The 19,278-nt window shown below is 34.9% G+C and overlaps 3 protein-coding genes and 1 pseudogene across 5 annotated transcripts; 2 read left to right on the top strand and 2 right to left on the bottom strand.

Annotated features, from left to right (window-relative positions):
• The first annotated feature begins 502 nt into the window (after positions 1-502).
• On the top strand, positions 503-2,430 carry LOC104710509 (double-stranded RNA-binding protein 3-like). Of its 2 annotated transcripts, XM_010427127.3 has the most exons (4): positions 503-864; positions 967-1,222; positions 1,318-1,537; positions 1,614-2,430. In XM_010427127.3, the coding sequence occupies exons 2-4, from the start codon at positions 977-979 to the stop codon at positions 2,258-2,260; spliced, it is 1,113 nt and encodes a 370-aa protein (XP_010425429.2). In that variant the 5' UTR covers positions 503-864; positions 967-976; the 3' UTR covers positions 2,261-2,430. The 2 variants fall into 2 exon arrangements, with proteins under 2 accessions (XP_010425429.2, XP_087322663.1); XM_087466537.1 differs by lacking the exon at positions 503-864 and having other exon boundaries at positions 875-1,222.
• Positions 2,431-7,415: 4,985 nt separating this feature from the next.
• On the top strand, positions 7,416-8,447 carry LOC104710508 (uncharacterized). Of its 2 annotated transcripts, none has more exons than XM_010427126.2 (3): positions 7,416-7,863; positions 7,966-8,009; positions 8,228-8,447. In XM_010427126.2, the coding sequence occupies exons 1-3, from the start codon at positions 7,554-7,556 to the stop codon at positions 8,336-8,338; spliced, it is 465 nt and encodes a 154-aa protein (XP_010425428.1). In that variant the 5' UTR covers positions 7,416-7,553; the 3' UTR covers positions 8,339-8,447. The 2 variants fall into 2 exon arrangements, with proteins under 2 accessions (XP_010425428.1, XP_010425427.1); XM_010427125.2 differs by having other exon boundaries at positions 8,222-8,447.
• Positions 8,448-8,673: 226 nt separating this feature from the next.
• Positions 8,674-10,355, bottom strand: LOC104715019 (putative FBD-associated F-box protein At1g55030; annotated as a pseudogene).
• Positions 10,356-16,898: 6,543 nt separating this feature from the next.
• LOC104715018 (putative F-box/FBD/LRR-repeat protein At4g13965) lies at positions 16,899-18,411 on the bottom strand. The gene is made up of 3 exons (XM_010432476.2): positions 17,518-18,411; positions 17,305-17,436; positions 16,899-17,198 (listed from the first exon to the last, which is right to left on the bottom strand). Exons 1-3 carry the CDS (start codon positions 18,256-18,258, stop codon positions 16,911-16,913), a joined length of 1,161 nt encoding a protein of 386 aa, XP_010430778.2. The 5' UTR covers positions 18,259-18,411; the 3' UTR covers positions 16,899-16,910.
• Positions 18,412-19,278: the final 867 nt, after the last annotated feature.

Genomic DNA, 19,278 nt, shown 5'->3' with positions numbered 1-19,278 from the left:
ATAGTAATGGCAATTGAAGCTTTGTACAACACAATACCTTCTCCAAGTGTCCTTTCAGGTTCTTGGTTTTCAAGACTCTCGTCTTGTCCAGCGTGTGACCACCTTTTCCAGGGATCTTTGGTGCACGCACGGAATCCAAACACCGCGTTCGTTCTTTTGCAACGTCTGCAGGAATGGTTATCATGGTGGCTGACTATGTGGCAGTGGTCGGTCATCCTTCACCATGAGCGGTCTCACTGTGTGAGGCAACTCTCTACCCTTAGGACTTGTTGTCCTCTTTATGTATCTTGTCACTTTTATGGTTTCAAGTCAAGCTTTAAAGCTTGTTTTATGTTCTTTTTAAGATCGTTATTTGTAGTTTATTTTATCCTCCTGTGTAAGATTATTGGTGTATTTGGCTCCTCTTCAAAGGAAGCTTGTAAACTTTTAATCTAATATAATGGAGTGTTTGAAGGAAAAAAAAAAAAAATATAACAATGGACCATGGTTCAATTGAAATGTCACTATTATCATTTAGTAGCCTCTGCTCCTCTTTATTAGGAACCTTACTTGTGATAGAACCACCATGTGAGAGAGCTCTAAAACCTCTGAAACTATTCTTTTCATCTTTTATCTGTCTGTCCTCTAAATTCACTTTCAACATCAGAGAGCCCTAAGCTTTTTTTTTTTTTATTCAGACACTTATTACACCAAAAACCTTCAATGGCAACTTAAACCAAGTGAGTTTCTTTGTATTTTTGCTACTTCTCTCTCTCCCTCTCTCTTTCCCTTGAACACTGTAGAGCCTTAAGGTCCATCACATGATAGAGACACGCTCTTCTGTTTATATAAAAGACACCAACACTTAAATACCAATTTAAGCAGGTGGGTTTCCTTTGTCTTCTCTTTAAACCCTTATAGCTGATAGAGTTCAAATTTTGTTGCTCTTTAATCGTCTTCTCAATCTCTCTGCTTTTTTTTTCAAAGGCCTCAAAGTATGTATAAGAATCAGTTGCAAGAGCTAGCACAGAGAAGTTGTTTCAATCTCCCTTCATATACATGCACAAGAGAAGGACCAGATCATGCTCCAAGATTCAAAGCTAGTGTAAACTTCAATGGTGAGAAATTTGAAAGCCCAAGCTATTGTTCCACTCTCAGACAAGCTGAGCATTCAGCTGCGGAAGTTGCTCTTTGTGCTCTCTCTTCCAAGGGTCCTTCAAAATCTCTAACTGCTAGGGTTCTAGTAAGTCTAAATTCCCTCAAAAGCATGCAAAGTTCTTTCTCATTATTTGAATCATGTTTTCAAAGTGCTCATGCTGTTTGGTTGTTTTTTCTAAGGATGAGACTGGGATCTACAAGAATCTGCTTCAGGAGACAGCACATCGAGCTGGTCTTGATCTACCTGTTTACACAAGTGTGAGATCAGGACCTGGTCACATCCCAACATTCTCTTGCACTGTGGAGCTTGCTGGAATGAGTTTCAAGGGAGAATCAGCAAAGACTAAGAAGCAAGCTGAGAAGAATGCAGCTGTTGCAGCTTGGTTCTCCTTGAGAAAAAGTACCCAAAACTAACCTCCAACCCTTTTTACTCAATCTTTGTTGTTATGTCTCTCATTTCACACTTTCCTACACAGTGCCAAGATTGGACCCACTGAGAGGTGAAGAGAAGGAACAAGAGGTAGTTGCAAGAGTCCTTTCAAGATTTAGACCCAAAGAAGTCAGAAGAAGAGAACCAAATCAGTCAAGAAGAAGAACAGTCATCAGAACAATTCGCCAAACAACAACCACAAGAGACTTGTTGTGTGAGCAACTCAAATCGATCAATCTTTATACCAATGAAGCTTCATCTTCATCACCCTCACCACCACCACCTAGATTCTGGCCATCAAGAACAAATCTCCCACAACAAGAATCCAAAGTCAAGTCATTGCTAGAGAAGTGTCAAGAATATGCAGAGAGGAAACAGAGCCTAGATGATCCTATTCCTCCTAAGCCAGAGTTGATAATCAAATCGCCTGCTTTATCATCATCAGTGGAGTCAAGAAGAAACAACTATAGTAACCTTTTGCACTTCCCAAGTTTTGGGTTAAACCATCAGAAACTGGCTCCAGCTGTTCACATCAGATCAGTGATCCCAGTTTGTTCAGCTCCTCCACCAAAACCTAACCCTAACCTTACAAATCCATCGACACCATCACCGTCCACCACAAGGGAGAGCCAAGAGAAGTCTCTGAGATGCAAGGTTATCGAATTAGGATTAGAATCAAAATCTCATGATTAAAGGTCGTGCCTTTAGATAAACCCATGATTAAAAGTTGTGTCTTTAGATAAACCCATGTTAAGGATTTGACTGTAGCGATTAAAGAAATGGGTAAAAAGCAGTCATGGGTTTCAGTATGTTCGTCGTGTAAACTTTGACTTTTTTTTGAATTTTTACGGCCTGACATGAAATCAATGTTCTGAATTGCACGTAGAACAAAAAAAGGGGGAGAGAGAGAGAGAGAGAGAGCAATAAATGAAAGGAGAGTGTGTGGGGGAGAAGAAGGTGAAATTAATGGCGTTTGTTTTTGGCCATTAATGCGCCGATTGCTCTGCTTCTCCTTCTTCTTCATTCATTAATTGGGCTCTGTAACATCTGTTTTTTTTTTCTTCAACATAATTTGTTCTTGTCGTTTAAAAATATTCGGTTATATATCAAAAATCTCAGGTAAACTTTTTTTAATTAATCGAAATTGTTACAAAAAATCATATATATAAAAGTAAGATTTTACTCTCTGCTTATTGGTCCACTTGGCAATACAATTTTAACAAAAAAAAATATTTATATTAAAACACAAATTTAAAAACAATTAATTTTCACATTTAACTCACATAATATAAAATTAAAATCATATAAATTCTCTCTATAAATTATGCATTAACTTTATTTCTCCACTAAGTTGTATTAAAACAAAACAATAAATTAAAATTGTAACTCTCATTTTTCTAAATGTAATTTTTCATCATTTCTCTTCCTATAAATACTCATTATCTTATTCTCTTAGTCTATCACTCTTTCATTCTCTCATCTTCTTCCACTACTCTCAAATCTCTTTTTTTGTTTTGTTTTGTATTTTTTTGTTATTGTTGTTGTATGGGTTATAAAAAATCAAATCAAATATTATTGTAAAAGCTTAATTTTAGAGTTTGTATGATATGTATATCTTATATATTTATTTTAATCTTTTAAAATGTTTATCTCCATTTTATATTTTATATTAACATCTTATAAGTCATTATTTTCATACTTCCTTACAATATTCACCACACAATAAGATCATAAAGTTTAAGTGATCCATATGTAATTATCTATTATGTCTCTGGCTATCTCACATATTCATGTATCATTTTTAATAATTTATAAAGATCAATATAATTATCCATTTATAAAGACTATTTTGTTTTGTGATCCAATTGATAAATTTGCAGAGATCAACATAATATATATATATATATATATATATTTTTTATGATTTGAGGTTTTTGAAAACAAAAAGAACATAATTAAACAATTGGTTTTTTGTGTCTTTAATCAAAATAAAAAATGATCCAAAAAACAAAACATATTCAACTGAAACTTAAATATAAAAATAAAATATAATTTTAAAAATATCATTTCACTAAATTCTCTAAAGATGAAACCATTAGTATGAAATCTAGCACTATAAATTAAATTGATGAGTGAAAACCAAAAAAATATAAGTTATCCTTGGGATTTTAAAAAATTATTGAGATTGAAGAATTCATATAATTTTATAAGAAAACTAATTTAGTTTGTCACTTAGAAAGTAATATTTTTTATTTTGAAATATTATGTGTAAGTGTTGAGTTTATATCAACAAACAACCAAATCATGTGAATTTTGATTCAGCCACTTGGTATTCCTTTTATTTTAGGTTATAAAAAAAATAAATATTTATTTATAATTAAAGACATGTAACTCCATTTAACTCAAATGTAACTCCTATCCAATAATTGTACATTAATTCATTCCTCCTACTAACTTATTTATCTTTCAAGAGAAAATATTTTTGGTTAAATTTTAATATTTTTTATTTATTTTGGTTGGCTAAACTTATATTCATATTTTGGTTGGCTAAATTAATATATTTCTCATGTAAAATTATTGTTTATAATATATTTCTCATTTCAAAGTTTAAAGCAATATATCATATATATAAAAGTAAGGTTTTGGTCTGTCCTTATTGGCTGATTTTCATTTAATGTTTTCTAATTTTTATTTATTTTTTATTTGCTTTCTAATTACTTTAAACAATATTTAAGACCCAATAAACACAATACATTTAACTCACACATTAAAATAAAATTATAACTGAAAATAAAATAAATTATGCATTAATCATATTCTACCACTCAATTTTATTCAAACACAATAAATTACTATTGTAACTCCATAGTTCTAAATGTAACTTCCATCATTTCTTATCATATAAATAAGCATTCTCTCAATCTATCATTCTCTCATATTGACATTCTTTTACTATCTCATTTTCACATTCTCTCATTCTCTTCTACAATACCTCAAATCATTTTTCGTGTTTTTTTGTTATTTTTGATTTCTTATTTTTGTTGTATTGGTTGTAAAAAACAAATGAAATATCATTGTAAATTGTTAATGCTAAATTTTAATTTTAGAGACTACATGATATATATTTTACATTGTTCTTATTTTAAAAGATTTATCTCCTTTATCTAATTTGGATTATTATCTTATAAGTAATCATTCTCTCCTCCTCTCCCACCAATATCAAATGTTGTTATATCTCATATGTGTTGTAAGAGTTTGATTCTATATTTTAATTTAGAAAATATTATATATATATATATATATATATATATATTACATTGTTCTATTTTTTGAAGATTCATCTCCATTATCTAATTGGATTACCATCTTATAGTAAACATTCTCTCCTCCTCTCCTACCAATATCAAATGTTGTTATATCTCATATGTGTTGTAACTTGTAAGAGTTTGATTCTACTTTTTAATGTAGAAAATATTATATATATTTAACACTGTTTTCAATTTTTATTTTATTTATATAAAAAAATATTTCTTTTATATTTCTTGCCTTTCTAATCTATTCATATTTATTTTTTAAATTTGCATAGTTAAATTTAAATTTACATATGTTGGTTTTAACAAAACAATCAACTTTATTTGAGAATTAGATGTTCCTATTCATTTTTAAACGATCAATGTGTAACATATAAGCATTTTGTCTTGCAATCACAAGTTCTATTTCCATTGCTTAGCTCCATGGTTAAACTATAATATATGTTGTCCTATTTGTAGGAATAACAACATACTTATTTAATTTATTTAAAAGAGCAGATGATTAATCGAAATAAACATTTCTCCAAATTTTATAATTCAATCAGTGAGTGTACTTATTACTTTGAAATTTTTTTACATTGAAGTTCATAAAATCATATAAGAAAACTAAAATACTATGTCACTTCAAATTTGGAAGGAAACACTTGGTATTCCTTTTTAAAAAAGTCAAGACACATATAAAAATTTATAAATATTTAATTCACTTTAAAGACATTAAAGGTCATTTAACTCAAAAATAACTTCTATCCAATAATTTCATACATTTTTCCCACAAATAATAAAAAAATATATATATATATATGTTCAAGATTGTAATTAAATATTACATAATTTTTTAGGTAGCTAAATTTATAGTCACATATATACAATATATATACATAAGAATTTATATTACTTATTAACACCATAATTCGACCCATTATTTGCTTAACTCAAAATTGGTTTCAAAGCCAACTAAAGAAAAACAGAAACGATCTTATTGATATTAGACCAAAACATGGGCATACAAACATAATCACTTACACGGAAGATAATTATTTTTTAAAAAATAACTTATTATTGCAATATCAACGTATGAAGGGTTTACATAAGCAGTTAATTAGAAAATCTATAATACAATAAATATATTAGAAACAATATCAGTCAATGATAAGATTGGATCCTCAAAAGCAAGAAACAACATCTTCATAATTCATAAATAATAAACGCCACAATTATACACATCTAAACGAAATAGTATAAACATATAGTGTATAAATAAAAGTGACGGCAAAGCCCGTATATGCCTAATTAAAACGAAATAATACAAAAGAGAAAACGAAAAAGACCAACAAGAAAAACAAGAAAGTGCCAACTACACCACAACCCACGCGTTGCGTGGGGAAACACCTAGTTATAAAATTAAGAGGAAAATATGTTGTTGTTAAAATCCCTAAAAAACCAATTTTAGCAACTAGCTAGTTTAGAAAATAAATAGATGTTAGATTAGTTTTTAGAAAATAAACATGAACTTTTACTGAAAAGTAGGGGTGGGTGTTTGGTTTTTTCGGTTTGGTTTTGGTTCGGTTTCTATGGCTTTACGGTTTATCGGTTTTATAAAAAATGAAACCATATAAAAACCATATGTATCTCGGTTCGATTTGGTTTCGATTTGGTTACGGTTTAATTAGGTTATTCCATATCTTACACACAAAAAAATTAAATTTGTTGCATAAAATAAACAAAAAATAGAAATAATACATCAATCAATAAGGTATACATAATTTTAAATAACAGAATCTAATCTAGTTTCGTTAACTCAAATCTTCCATGTAAAATCCAAAGAAAATAATTCAAATAGTTAGAACTCCAATAAACAAATAGTAAAGATATTATTAAACATAATAAAGTGCACATATACAATAATTATATATAGATATTCTAAATATTCATCAAAACCAAAAAAATCATTCGGTTTTACGGTTTTTAACCAAACCAAACATAAACCATTTGGTTAATAAATATGACAACCAAATGAACTTTTACACTAAACTATAACCAAACCAAACCATTTATATCGGTTTGGTTCGGTTCAGTTTTTCGAATTATGGTTTTTTTTTGCCCACCCCTACTGAAAACTTGTATTATTAAATATCTAAAATAACATTTAAACTTAAATGGAAGGAAGTATGCATTGAGTTATACATTTCTAGTTAGATTAAACCAAATTACACCTCTAAATTGGAAAAAATATTCAAGTATAGACTGCGTAATCCTGATTTTACATATGTTTTTGGACTTGAACCTAACTTTTCTTTTTAAAACTTGTGTGAGAGTATGCTATAACTAATAAACCAGATTTGTAGAATTTGTTAGAAATTCCCTACAAAAAATCTCAAACCTAAGGGTTTGTTATCTGTAATGATGATGAATTAGTGGTTTTGCTATGAAAAGATAAGGGATAAAATAACCTACTTTACTAAAAAGGTTTTTTGGTTCACTAATTTTAGTCAAGAGATAAGACCATCTCCCATTTAAATTGGTGGTTCTTTTGTTTTGTTGGTTAATTAACAAAAAAAAAAAAAAAATTTACTTTCTTGTTTCTTTAGTGTCAATGGACGTTATCTTTGTCTGACTAATTTTTTCTCTGGTCAACTATTTTGTTCCCTACCTTTGCTCCGGCTTTTTCCTACAAAATGGGTTGTGGTGTTTCAAGGCCGGAGACAGATGAAGGAGGAGAAGAAGGTGGGGATTTGAAGATTATAACTCGGAAAGGATCAATCGGTAAAGATAGCGAAACTGCTGATAGTTTCGTTTCGGATAAAGACCTTCTTGAGATATCATCAACACATAGTAAAAATTCCAAAACCAATGGTGAACAGACGAGTAAAGAGGACGAAACTGAATGTAAAGGTGAAGAAGAGAAAGGAGACGAGCTAAAAGTTTCACCCTCATCTCCCAGTTTTCGTATTTATTGCGTTTTCCCTAGAGATCCTAATGATGACAGTTAAGTTTCGTTTGTTTGCTAATGTTTCTTATAATATTTTGTTGCAAGGACCTAAACTACATTTGGTTGATACTAATGCAACTGTTATATATGACTTCCAGACGATGACTTGCAACGGAACAAGCACATTTCAGATGAAAACAAGGTATATACTATAGTAATTACACGAAAAACACAAATTTTGAATGCTTGAAAAGTTGAGTTTGGTAACAACAATAAACAAAACTCAAACATACTCGAATACAAACTTCATATGCATGCAACGTAACATCTTGTTTAATTTCTTTTTGCATATTGCGTTTGAAAATGTAACGCACTAACGCTTTTACAAATTATAATGTACGTTTCTTAATTAAGGAGCAGAAAGGGAAGAGACAAGCAGCAGTAGGAACGAAAATAAGAAGAAGGTTTAACAATGTCAAAAAGCTTCTAATACCTCCAAATGTACCTTCCTCCACAGCTAATCGCGGTTGATTTAATTGTTTTTTTTTTTCATTCTTCATATTAAACAAATTGAGGTTTAGAAAGAAATTATGGGATTTTTTTCATATGATTTTGATAGTGACCAAGAAAGCTTCGAATACTTCTCGTTTTTTTTACCATTCTTTTAGAATTCTTACTCATCAAATCTATTTTTGATTACGTAATTCTCCCACATGCAAAAAAGCTACAATTAAATTAAAAACTCAAACCTTAAGATTGTAGTATATATTCCCAAACGTGACTGAAACTCAACATCTTGAAAGGAGATATAAATCCCTAGAAACAGTTTCTAACAAAGACCCTCCTAACATGTTATACGTTTTTCATCATTTGAATTGAATTTGGCATGAATTTGTATCCTTGACAACACTTTTCAAATCCTTGACCACCACACGCCTATCTTCAAGATTGATGTTTTTTAAGGTGAAAGCAGCTCTCTTCAAATATTTTGTGTTACTTAGGATGTATTTCGCCACCTCAATCTCATCTTGTCGATCCCATTTGTAGCTTTCCCACATGAATGTCTCCAGATGAAGCAACAAGCACTCAGGAACATTCTTTGGTTGATTCCATTCTCCACGAGCCACAAAATCGTCTATCCAACCTCGCTGAGGGGGCAAATACAACGCATGTTATTTCTATATATAGATCAGCAAATCTAAAAACCAATCTGGCAATATTACAGACATATATGAACATTAATTTGCTTACACTGTTGAGTTTGAGGACTTGCAATTTAGGAGAACTATCGAGCATGAGGGTAAGAAGATTCCACCACGTTACTTTAGTTGTAAATAGCTCCAAGTATACAAGATGGTTGAAGATGATGCTACCGGTAGGAAACTTCACCTACGAGCATGAGACAGTATTAGTACAAAAAGAGTAATGTAATAGCAACGTAATCGATTACAAGACAACATGCAAATCTACCTTCACGGGTGATAAAGCCAAGGAAAGACGTTTGACTGAAGTGAGAGGTCCCAGAAGGTTCTCATCGATTATGTTATCTAGATTCGTTATACTGGCCTCCACCAGCTCAGGTACGTTCTGAATCAAACAAGACTCCGGAGCATTGAACCCTTGAATCTTCAAGTATTTCAAAGAAGGAGCACTTATCACATAATGTTGATTTCCACGATAGTTATTATAAATTGATAGTCTCTGTAAGGATGGCTGCAATAATGTAAGTTTTCACATTGGTACCTAGATCTCTATGCACTTCCAAATTTTCAAGATTAGGGCAGCCAGATAAAAGGTTAAGAACAGAATCATCGTCGTTGAAGTCCACACCGTCAAGGTGCAGAGTTCTGAGGGATTTCATACACACTGTTGAAGGGACATCCGTAATAGCCGCCCTAGTCTTGAGTTTCAAAGTCTCTAGTGTTTCACAATTATACAAGCATCTAGGAAACGTGAAAAACGTGTCAGATTCAACTTCGAGTACCAACTCACGCACATTGCGGGATAATGCAATTCCAGTAATGATTCCAGTATCCAGTACACTGTTACATGTACCTAAACGAACATTGAGATGGAAACTCTGTAAAACCGGAGCCTTGTGCGAAAGCAAAGTCCTGAAAACATTCCCGAGTTCAAGTCCTGATGTAGCGACATCTTCATGACTTCTTATTCAAGGATCAAGGATTTACTGGTGCTTTAGTATTTCCATTTTATGTTTTCCTTTTCTAAGTAAACTTCTATTTTAGCTAGCCTTATGTGTCTAGGGTTGGTGTCTCAAGGTCGGTTGTGACCTCGCCTATATAAGCTTTTCATCGTCTCTTTTAATAAGCAGCTTTTGATAATTAATAAACGAGATTTTCTCCCAACCCTTGTCTTGATTCGATTAGTTTCATCAAAAACAGGAAGTCGGTCTCAAGAGATTTGCACAAATCTCTTGATTGAGCGAAGTAGGTCTCAAGAGAATAACTTAATTCCCTTGATTTAGCTACAAACCAGTTCTTACGCTGCGCCAGGTTGGTATCAGAGCCAGGTTACGATCTGTAACCATGCCGCGACCTAAGAAAGAAGTCCAGCCAAGTGAGGGAGAGCTTAATCGCCAAGCCATCGCAGAACTTCGAGCTCAAGTTCAGAGCTTAGCAACGGTGGTTCAAGCGATGAGTTTGCGTAAAGCGGCTCCGGAGGAAGACAAAATTTTTGACGACGATGACAAAACAGAGTTTGACGAGAATCCTTTTGGTGAAGAAAAGGTGAAGCTTCTTCGTCAAAACGGAGAAGATGATAATGACGGGAGGTGGGAATCAAGCTTTAAGCTAGAGATTCCAGAGTTTCATGGAGGTTCTTCACCCGAAGATCTTTTGGATTGGTTTGTCACAGTGGAGGAAATTCTGGAGTTTAAACATGTACCTTTAGAACGTTGCGTGCCTTTGATTGCGATCCGTTTTCGACAACGAGCTGCAGCGTGGTGGGCACAATTGAAAACAACTCGGTCACGTCAGCGAAAAGAAAAAATCACATCATGGAGCAAGCTTCGTAAACATATGCAAAAAAATATTTTGCCATTCAATTATGAGCAACTCTTGTTCCACAAACTGCAGAATTTACGTCAAGGGAATCGTACGGTTGAAGACTATGCTACTGAATTTTTTTTATTAATGAATCGTGTGGAAGTTAGAGATTCAGAACAGCAGTTGATCGCTCGTTTCATTGGAGGACTTCGTCAACAGATTCAACACACACTCAATCTGTTTCACCCTCTTTCTCTTGGCGAAGCTCATCAACAAGCAATCACCATTGAAACACAGACCAAAGGCAATTTTTCGGGTTGGAGTTCTTCCCGTCTGAATCGCCAACCAAACCCTGCTACTCCTTTTGCACAAGAAGTCACCGTTCCTGTTCAAGCCAAAGAGACAGCTATTGTTCCTGTTGACGCGAACCGACCAGTACGTACTGGAACTCTCCGTTGTTTTGCTTGTGGAGAACCGGGGCATCGTCAATCAGCCTGTCCGACGCGTAACCGTCGTGGTTTATTACTTGATGACACTGGCAACGATGTTGAGGTAATTTATGATGATTATCCTGACACAACAGAGGATTTGCCAGCCGATGATGGTACATTGTTGATGATGAGACGTATATGTTTAACTCCACGAGCTGAGGATGAGCATCCTCAACGTCATAACCTCTTTCACTCTCGGTGTACGATTGAGGGCAAAGTTTGCAAGTTTATTATTGATTCGGGAAGTTGTGAGAATGTTGTGGCAGAAGTTGTTATCAAAAAGCTTAATCTCATTTCAGAGCCTCATCCATCACCTTACAAGCTTGCATGGTTAGACCAAGGAACAGATGTTGTTGTCACACGGCGGGCGTTGGTGTCTTTTTCTATTGGTAATGCTTATAAAGATCAACTCCATTGTGATGTCCTACCTATGGATGCTTGCCATCTTCTGTTGGATCGCCCTTGAATTTATGACAACAAAGTTCAGCATGATGGATTTTTAAACACCTACAGTTTTCGCTTCAACAACCGTCACTTTACACTGCAACCTTCTCTTCCGCTAACACACAAGGTTCCGTCTAACCCTGTCTTAGTTTTGAGGCATGCTCCTTTTGAATCTGCATTACGAGAAGAGGGAATCGTAGTTGTTCTGCTTTCCACCTCTGTTTCGACTGCCGTTACACCTAACATTCCTGTCGGATTTCAAGCCCTGCTCCATGAATTCAATGATGTCTTTCCTGATGACTTGCCACCAGGCCTTCCTCCTCTTCGTGACATTTAACATCGTATTGATCTAGTACCTGATGCGGCTCTTCCTAATCTCAGTCATTATCGAATGAGTCCAAGTGAACACGAAGAGCTACGAAAACAAGTCGAGGACTTGGTTTCTAAGGGTTTTTTGCGTGAAAGCTTGAGTACTTGTGCAGTGCCTGCTCTCCTTATTCCAAAAAAGATGGTTCCTGGAGGATGTGTGTTGATAGCCGCACTATTAATAAAATAACGGTACGCTATCGTTTTCCTATTCCTCGACTTGATGACTTACTTGATCAGATCGGTGCAGCATCTGTGTTCTCCAAGCTAGATTTAAAAAGTGGATATCATCAAATTCGTATACGTTCGGGTGATGAATGGAAAACGGCGTTTAAGACACGAGAAGGGCTTTTCGAATGGCTTGTTATGCCCTTTGGTTTATCAAATGCTCCTAGTACCTTCATGCGTGTCATGAATCAAGCTCTCCGACCATTCATTGGTAAATTTGTGGTGGTTTACTTTGATGATATATTGATCTTTAGCTTGTCTTTTGATGATCACATCCGTCATTTGCGTGAAGTTCTCTTGGTTCTTCGCCGTGATAAACTCTTTGCTACGATGAAAAGTGTGAGTTTGGTTCACGTCAAGTCCACTTCTTGGGCTATATAGTGTCTGGTGATGGATTAGCTGTGGATCCTAGCAAAGTATCTGCGATACAATCTTGGCCTGAACCTAAGACATTGTCGGAAACACGTAGCTTTCATGGCTTGGCTTCGTTTTATCGGCGTTTCGTCCCACACTTTAGTAGTGTGATGGCCCCAATTACAAGTTGTATTCGAGATGGCACCTTTGTGTGGACTCCGGAAGCTTCCGTGGCGTTTTCTTTAATCAAAGATAAGCTCAGCTCGGCTCCCATTCTCGCACTGCCTGATTTCACTATGGTCTTTGAGCTTCATTGTGATGCTTCCACAACAGGAATTGGCGCTGTCTTAAGCCAACATACTCGCCCCATTGCTTTCTTTAGCGAGAAGTTGGCTGGTGCGCGTTTACGTTATAGCACCTATGACATTGAATTTTATGCAGTTGTTCAAGCTGTCAAACATTGGCGCCATTATCTTTTTCATAAGGAGTTTGTTCTTTATACCGATCATGATGCTTTGAAGCATCTTAGCAGCCAGGACAAAATTTCTTCTCGTCATGCTTCATGGGTAGCCTACTTGCAACAATTCACTTTTGTTATTAAGCACACTTCAGGGGTTTCTAATAGAGTCGCTGATGCTCTTAGCCGGAGACATGCGGTGCTTGCAGTCTTACACGTCTCTGTACCGGGATTTAGTACGTTCGCTGATCTCTATGTTTCTGATCCCTTCTTTGGGTGTATTATGGAAGATGTTCATGCTGGCCGCTCTTCTGCTTACTCCTTACATGATGGGTTTCTTTTTCGTGATTCTTGTTTATGTATTCCGGATTGCAGTCTTCGTTTACAGCTTATTGTGGAGATACATAATGAGGGTCATGTGGGTGGAGATCGTACTCTCCACCTTGTTTCTTCATCTTATTTTTGGCCGTCTCTCCGTCGCGATGTGGAACGTTTTGTTGAACGTTGTGTGATATGTCAAACGTCCAAGGGTCAAGCTACAAACGCTGGTCTCTACATTCCTTTACCTGTGCCTACTCAACCATGGACCAATATTAGTATGGATTTTGTCATGGGTTTACCGCGAACGCAACGAGGTTTTGACTCTATTTTTGTGGTGGTTGACCGTTTTTCTAAGATGGTTCATTTTATTCCCTGCAAGCGTACTATTGATGCTGTTCAAGTTGCTACACTTTTCTTTCGTGAGATTTATCGTCTTCATGGATTGCCATCTTCTATTGTCTCGGATCGTGATTCCCGCTTTCTTAGCCATTTTTGGCGGTCTTTGTGGAAAATGATGAACACTAGCCTTGATATGAGTTCAGCATATCACCCACAAAGTGACGGCCAGACTGAAGTCGTTAACCGGTCACTGGGTAATTTACTTCGTTGTTTGGTGGGTGAATCTATTCAGTCGTGGGATTCAAAGTTGCCCCAAGCAGAATTTGCTCACAATCATGCACATAATCGAAGTTCCGGGTTTAGTCCTTTTCAAGTGATTTATGGTATGATTCCTCGTGGTCCAAGTGATTTATCTACACTTCCAGACCGAACCCGTCTTCACGGAGATACTACAACTTTTGTGGATGCCATTCAAGGAGTTCATGCTGAAACTAAGCAACATTTGGAAGCCTCGACTTCACAATATAAAAAATCAGCTGATGTCCACCGTCGTAGGCTTGTTTTTGAAGTCGGTGATCTTGTTTGGGCTGTTCTTACGAAGGATCGTATGCCTGCGCGTGCGTACAACAAACTCAAGGCAAAGAAGATTGGACCGTTGGTAGTTCTTGAACGTATCAATGACAATGCTTACCGTTTGCATTTACCTGCAGATCTCAATACTTCTGATGTCTTCAACGTCAAGTATCTGTCTCGTTTTCTTCCTAAAGACCATGAGCTCAATTCGGGGTCGAATCTTTCAAACCCGGAGGGACTTGATGTAGCGACATCTTCATGACTTCTTATTCAAGGATCAAGGATTTATTGGTGCTTTAGTATTTCCATTTTATGTTTTCCTTTTCTAAGTAAACTTCTATTTTAGCTAGCCTTACGTGTCTAGGGTTGGTGTCTCAAGGTCGATTGTGACCTCGCCTATATAAGCTTTTCATCGTCTCTTTTAATAAGCAGTTTTTGATAATTAATAAACGAGATTTTCTCTCAACCCGTGTCTTGATTCGATTAGTTTCATCAAAAACAGGAAGTCGGTCTCAAGAGATTTGCACAAATCTCTTGATTGAGCGAAGTAGGTCTCAAGAGAATAACTTAATTCCCTTGATTGAGCTACAAACCAGTTCTTACGCTGCGCCAAGTCCGCGACAGCAATCAAACTTGAGTTTAGGCAGCATCTTCCATGAGACTTCCATTGTTTAGACAAAACACTCGTGGCTATGGAAAGTTTGGTAGGAAGCAGAGACAATATTTGCAGAATTAGAGCTTCAGGCAACTCACTGATCCTGTCCTCATTCACAACACCTAGAATATTCATGTTCCCACCATCTCTTTTGCTGTCAAAATCCAAAACGAAACAAGATTAATTAAAAGATGAGTTAGATTTTGAAGCTTTAATTATTACACTTGTAAGAAACCCTAAAAACAGACAAAAGAGACTAACCATCGTTTCATTGGATTAGAATTTTGTTGAAATCCCCTTATTCTGTTGAATTCTCGCACAAACAAGACATGCGCTTCTTCGACCTCCAAACGCAGAAGAGAATCAGAGGGTTTCCAACGAGACTCCGTAGAGAATGGGGTATTTTGTTTTGTTTATTGTTTTGGGTTTCTAACTAGCTTATATATATAATAATCATAAGCAATTTTTTTTTTTTAATGATAAAATTAAAGTTCAAAATATTATTTTCATTATAATTTTGCTATATTGACTAAATAACGAGTATTGTTGTTGTTTCATTAAATCCAAAACCAGATGGATTCCGACTAAAACTTGAACCGAAGTACACGTTTGAAGTCTTGGCGTCTCGCAGTATAAGAAGAAGAATTTTGGATGATACATGATACGTGCCAACAAAGGAAACTGTCAATCATGTCTGTGCCCTCTCAATCATGAAGATGGTAGAAGAGAACATCATCCTTTGTTTCTTCTGAAGAAGAAGATATGGCTAAGTCTTGCTCAAGATTTTAAATGGATCAGTGAAGATATAATTAAGCATTATTAACCTTTGCGAAGACATCAGATTTTGGAGTTCCAAATTTCATCTCTGTAAATTTATCCATAATCAACACGATGAATCAAATGAAACAAGTTTCAGGGAATAGAGCACTCAACCAGAGCATAGAAAACCAAACGAAAATCAAGCTTAAACCAACTACGTAACAAAAACTGATTTTTCCTTGTTGGGGACATAAGAACGGATCCGCAATCTCGTAAGCTCCAATGTTACACAATGTACAGTAGGTTCCATTAAAACCAACCAATGCGGTTTATCTTTCGTAAAACTTAACCGTTCCTCAGTGTGACACTCTTCTAGCTGGCAGAGATACCGTAAATGCTTTAGAAGATTGTTGTCTCAATGATTCACCCATTCCTAGTAAGCTCCTTGCCCCTCGGATTTTGTAAATAACAATGTCCTTTTGGTCACATCAATTCACATTTTATCCCAAAAAAACAAAGAAGAAAGAAATTCACATTTTGTTGAGAGCTTTAATGATCTCTATAGACTCCATTTTCTTTTCACGCTGTAATTTGGTTAAATCCCTCATTGTATAATAATAACTATGTTTCATATCAGGCTTAATAAAATATTATTTTCGTCTAGAAAACATTAAAGTAACATCATAGTAAAAGTGATTTGTGAAACATGCAAGACTCTTTTACTAACAAACAAAATTCACTTGACCAGAAGAAGGCTGGCATGATGAATTCGAAACCCCTGACCACAATTTTTAACTCCTCAAGAGTCTCAAGTCCCTCGTCCAAGTTAAGGCAACAATCATTCAGGAAAATATTTTGATAATTGATTCCATTTCTTAAAGGCCAGACGATCTCCCTTCTTGAGCCATTCCTCATAACAACAAGGGGAAACTTGATTTATATTTTAAATTAATAAGCCGCGATAATCAAAAACCTATGAATTCTATAAATGACAGCATTTGCAATTGCCAAAATCTTTATTTCACCTAAACAGAATTTAGTTTCCTAGAAACCGGTTGAACAAAAAACATAGTTAAATGTTACCTGTGAGAACAAAGATTCCTAATATGTTTCATTTGAACAGAAGCTGGCATGAACTCGAAGGCCTGACCACACTATTTAAATCCTCGACCATCTTATCTCTCTTTTTAGGATCAGTGATGGGTTTTGATGAGGAAAAAGTTGCTCTTTTCAAACGTTTTGAGTTACTTAGAATATATTTCGCCACTTTGATCTCCTCTTCTTGTTTCCATTCGAAGCCTATCCACTTGAATGTCTCGAGGTGAGACAACAAACATTCAGGAACATTCTTTGGTTGATTCCATGTTCCAGGAGCTGGGCTTTCTTTCCAACCCATAGGCTAAGATCAATGAGGGGGAAACACATGCAATGTATCTTATTATATTAAATTATCAAACCTTAAAACCTAGCTGGAAAAATTGCTGATGGATGAACTATATGCTTACGTGCATGAGCTTTAGGACTTGCAATTTAGGAGATCTATCAAGCATGAGGGTAAGTAGATTCCACCACTCTGCATGTGTATGTAGCTCCAAATATACAAGCTGATAGAAGGTGCTGCCGGTGGAAAACTTGACCTGTGCATGAGTCAGAATTAGCACATAAACAATATAATAACAAAACTAAATTAATTGCAAAGGAAAACCTGAAAGATGTACCATCAAGGGTGGCAATTCCAAGGACAGACGTTTGACCGAAGTTAGAGATTCCAAAAGGTTCTCATTGATTATCTTAGAGACAACAATGATCTTTGCCTCCACCAGCTTCCTCAAATTCTCAATAAGACAAAACTCAAGACCATAACCACAAATCTCAATATCCAAGTATTTCAAAGAGGGAGCATTTATCACATAGCCCGCAAGCGGCTCAAAATAGCTGTAATTATAAAATTTTAACCTCTGTAAAGATGGAACTGCAATAGTGAAAGCCTTCACACTGTTCTCTAGTATTCCTTGCACTTCCAAGTTTTCGAGATTAGGGCAGCCAGATAAAAGGTTAATAAATGATTCATCGTCTTTGAAGTCCACCGTGATAAGCTCCATAGTTCTAAGAGATTTTAGACAAAATGTTGAAGGGACATCTATATGAACATTAGAAGTGAGTCTTAAAGTTTCTAGTGTTTCACAGTTGTACAAGCATCTAGGAAATCTGAAGCATACTTTCCCATCGTAACATTGAACACCGAGTACCAGCTTACGTACATTGCGGGAAAGAGCAATTCCAATCAATACTCCAGTATCCGTTTCGTCACATTTATCTAACACAACTGAGAGATGAAAACTATGTAGAACGGGAGCCTTGTGTGAAAGCAAAGTCTTGAAAACGTCCTTTAAAAACGTCCCGAGTTCACGGCTGTGATAGTAAGATTGGTTAGAACGGAACGTGAGTTTAGGCAGCATCTTCCAATGAGAGCGCCATTGTTTAGACAAAACGCTCGTGGCTATGGCCTCTTTTGTAGTAAGCAAAGACAATATATTCACAATCAAGGCTTCAGGCAACTGACTGATCCTGTCCGCATTCAAAACACCTTGATTATTCTCATTTTCACCACTCTTTTTACTGTCAAAGCCAAAATCGAACAACACAAGTTAAAAGACACGAATTGGTTTTTGAGTTTCGGAAAATATTGATGCTAACCATCGTCTTTCTTTTCTTTTTGACAAAGAGATATACTAACCATCGGTTCATTGCTCAAGCTTGAATTTAAGAATTCTGTGTTGACTGTTGCTGTTTAATTTAAAGCTTTTTTCCAAACAAAGACGGTGCTGCTTGAATTGAATAGGTAGCGTAGCGGAGACGAAGATGTTAGACTGCGGACGTTAGGGTTTCATAACTCCCAAAATAAAACTCTAAATCTCCCAAAATTCTGAAATATTAAAATCTCAGCAAATCTCCTAAAATCTTCTATTCAATACACCCCCTTAATCTCGTCCGTAATATTGAACCGTCATACTGAATTAATCTAAATTTACTAAAAATTAATATTTTAATATAATATGCACAAAATAATACTTAATTATACTAAAAATCTATAATACAATCTAAAATAATATATTATTTTTTATTAATTATAATTATTCTATCCAAAATCATATAAAATCCACAAAAAAACTTGAACGGAACTATTTATACACCAAAAAAACGAAATAGCCAAAGCTACTCAAAATAATAATAAAACTAGGTAATAACCCGCGGAGAACCGCGGGCTGAACATTTTTTTAATAAAAATTTGTAATAATTTATTTTATTATAATGTTATTTATAATAGTTTGTGATTAAAAATTTGGTTTGCTTATATTATAATTTTTGTATTTAAAAATGTTTTTTGAAAACCTGTCAATAAAACATTTGTATATAATAAATAAAATTGTTTAAACCTTTGTCAACTAAACACAATCCTAAATAACATGTAAAAAAGA

This window comes from Camelina sativa, chromosome 9, assembly GCF_030686135.1.
Source record: "Camelina sativa cultivar CO46 ecotype springtype chromosome 9, ASM3068613v1".
In the NCBI taxonomy this organism is placed as follows: domain Eukaryota; kingdom Viridiplantae; phylum Streptophyta; class Magnoliopsida; order Brassicales; family Brassicaceae; genus Camelina; species Camelina sativa.
Note: the sequence above shows the minus strand (reverse complement) of the source record. Positions and strands in the feature narration are given on the sequence as shown.

Excerpts from the sequence above, each read along its gene's own strand:
- LOC104710509 (XM_010427127.3), top strand. The coding sequence starts at position 977 with ATGTATAAGAATCAGTTGCAAGAGCTAGCACAGAGAAGTTGTTTCAAT. Across the intron at positions 1,223-1,317 it reads CTCTAACTGCTAGGGTTCTA|GATGAGACTGGGATCTACAA; the intron begins GTAAGTCTAAAT and ends GTTTTTTCTAAG. Across the intron at positions 1,538-1,613 it reads TTGGTTCTCCTTGAGAAAAA|TGCCAAGATTGGACCCACTG; the intron begins GTACCCAAAACT and ends TTTCCTACACAG.
- LOC104710508 (XM_010427125.2), top strand. The coding sequence starts at position 7,554 with ATGGGTTGTGGTGTTTCAAGGCCGGAGACAGATGAAGGAGGAGAAGAA. Across the intron at positions 7,864-7,965 it reads TAGAGATCCTAATGATGACA|ACGATGACTTGCAACGGAAC; the intron begins GTTAAGTTTCGT and ends TATGACTTCCAG. Across the intron at positions 8,010-8,221 it reads ACATTTCAGATGAAAACAAG|GAGCAGAAAGGGAAGAGACA; the intron begins GTATATACTATA and ends TTCTTAATTAAG.
- LOC104715018 (XM_010432476.2), bottom strand. The coding sequence starts at position 18,258 with ATGCTGCCTAAACTCACGTTCCGTTCTAACCAATCTTACTATCACAGC. Across the intron at positions 17,437-17,517 it reads TGGAATTGCCACCCTTGATG|GTCAAGTTTTCCACCGGCAG; the intron begins GTACATCTTTCA and ends ACTCATGCACAG. Across the intron at positions 17,199-17,304 it reads AAGTCCTAAAGCTCATGCAC|CCTATGGGTTGGAAAGAAAG; the intron begins GTAAGCATATAG and ends CATTGATCTTAG.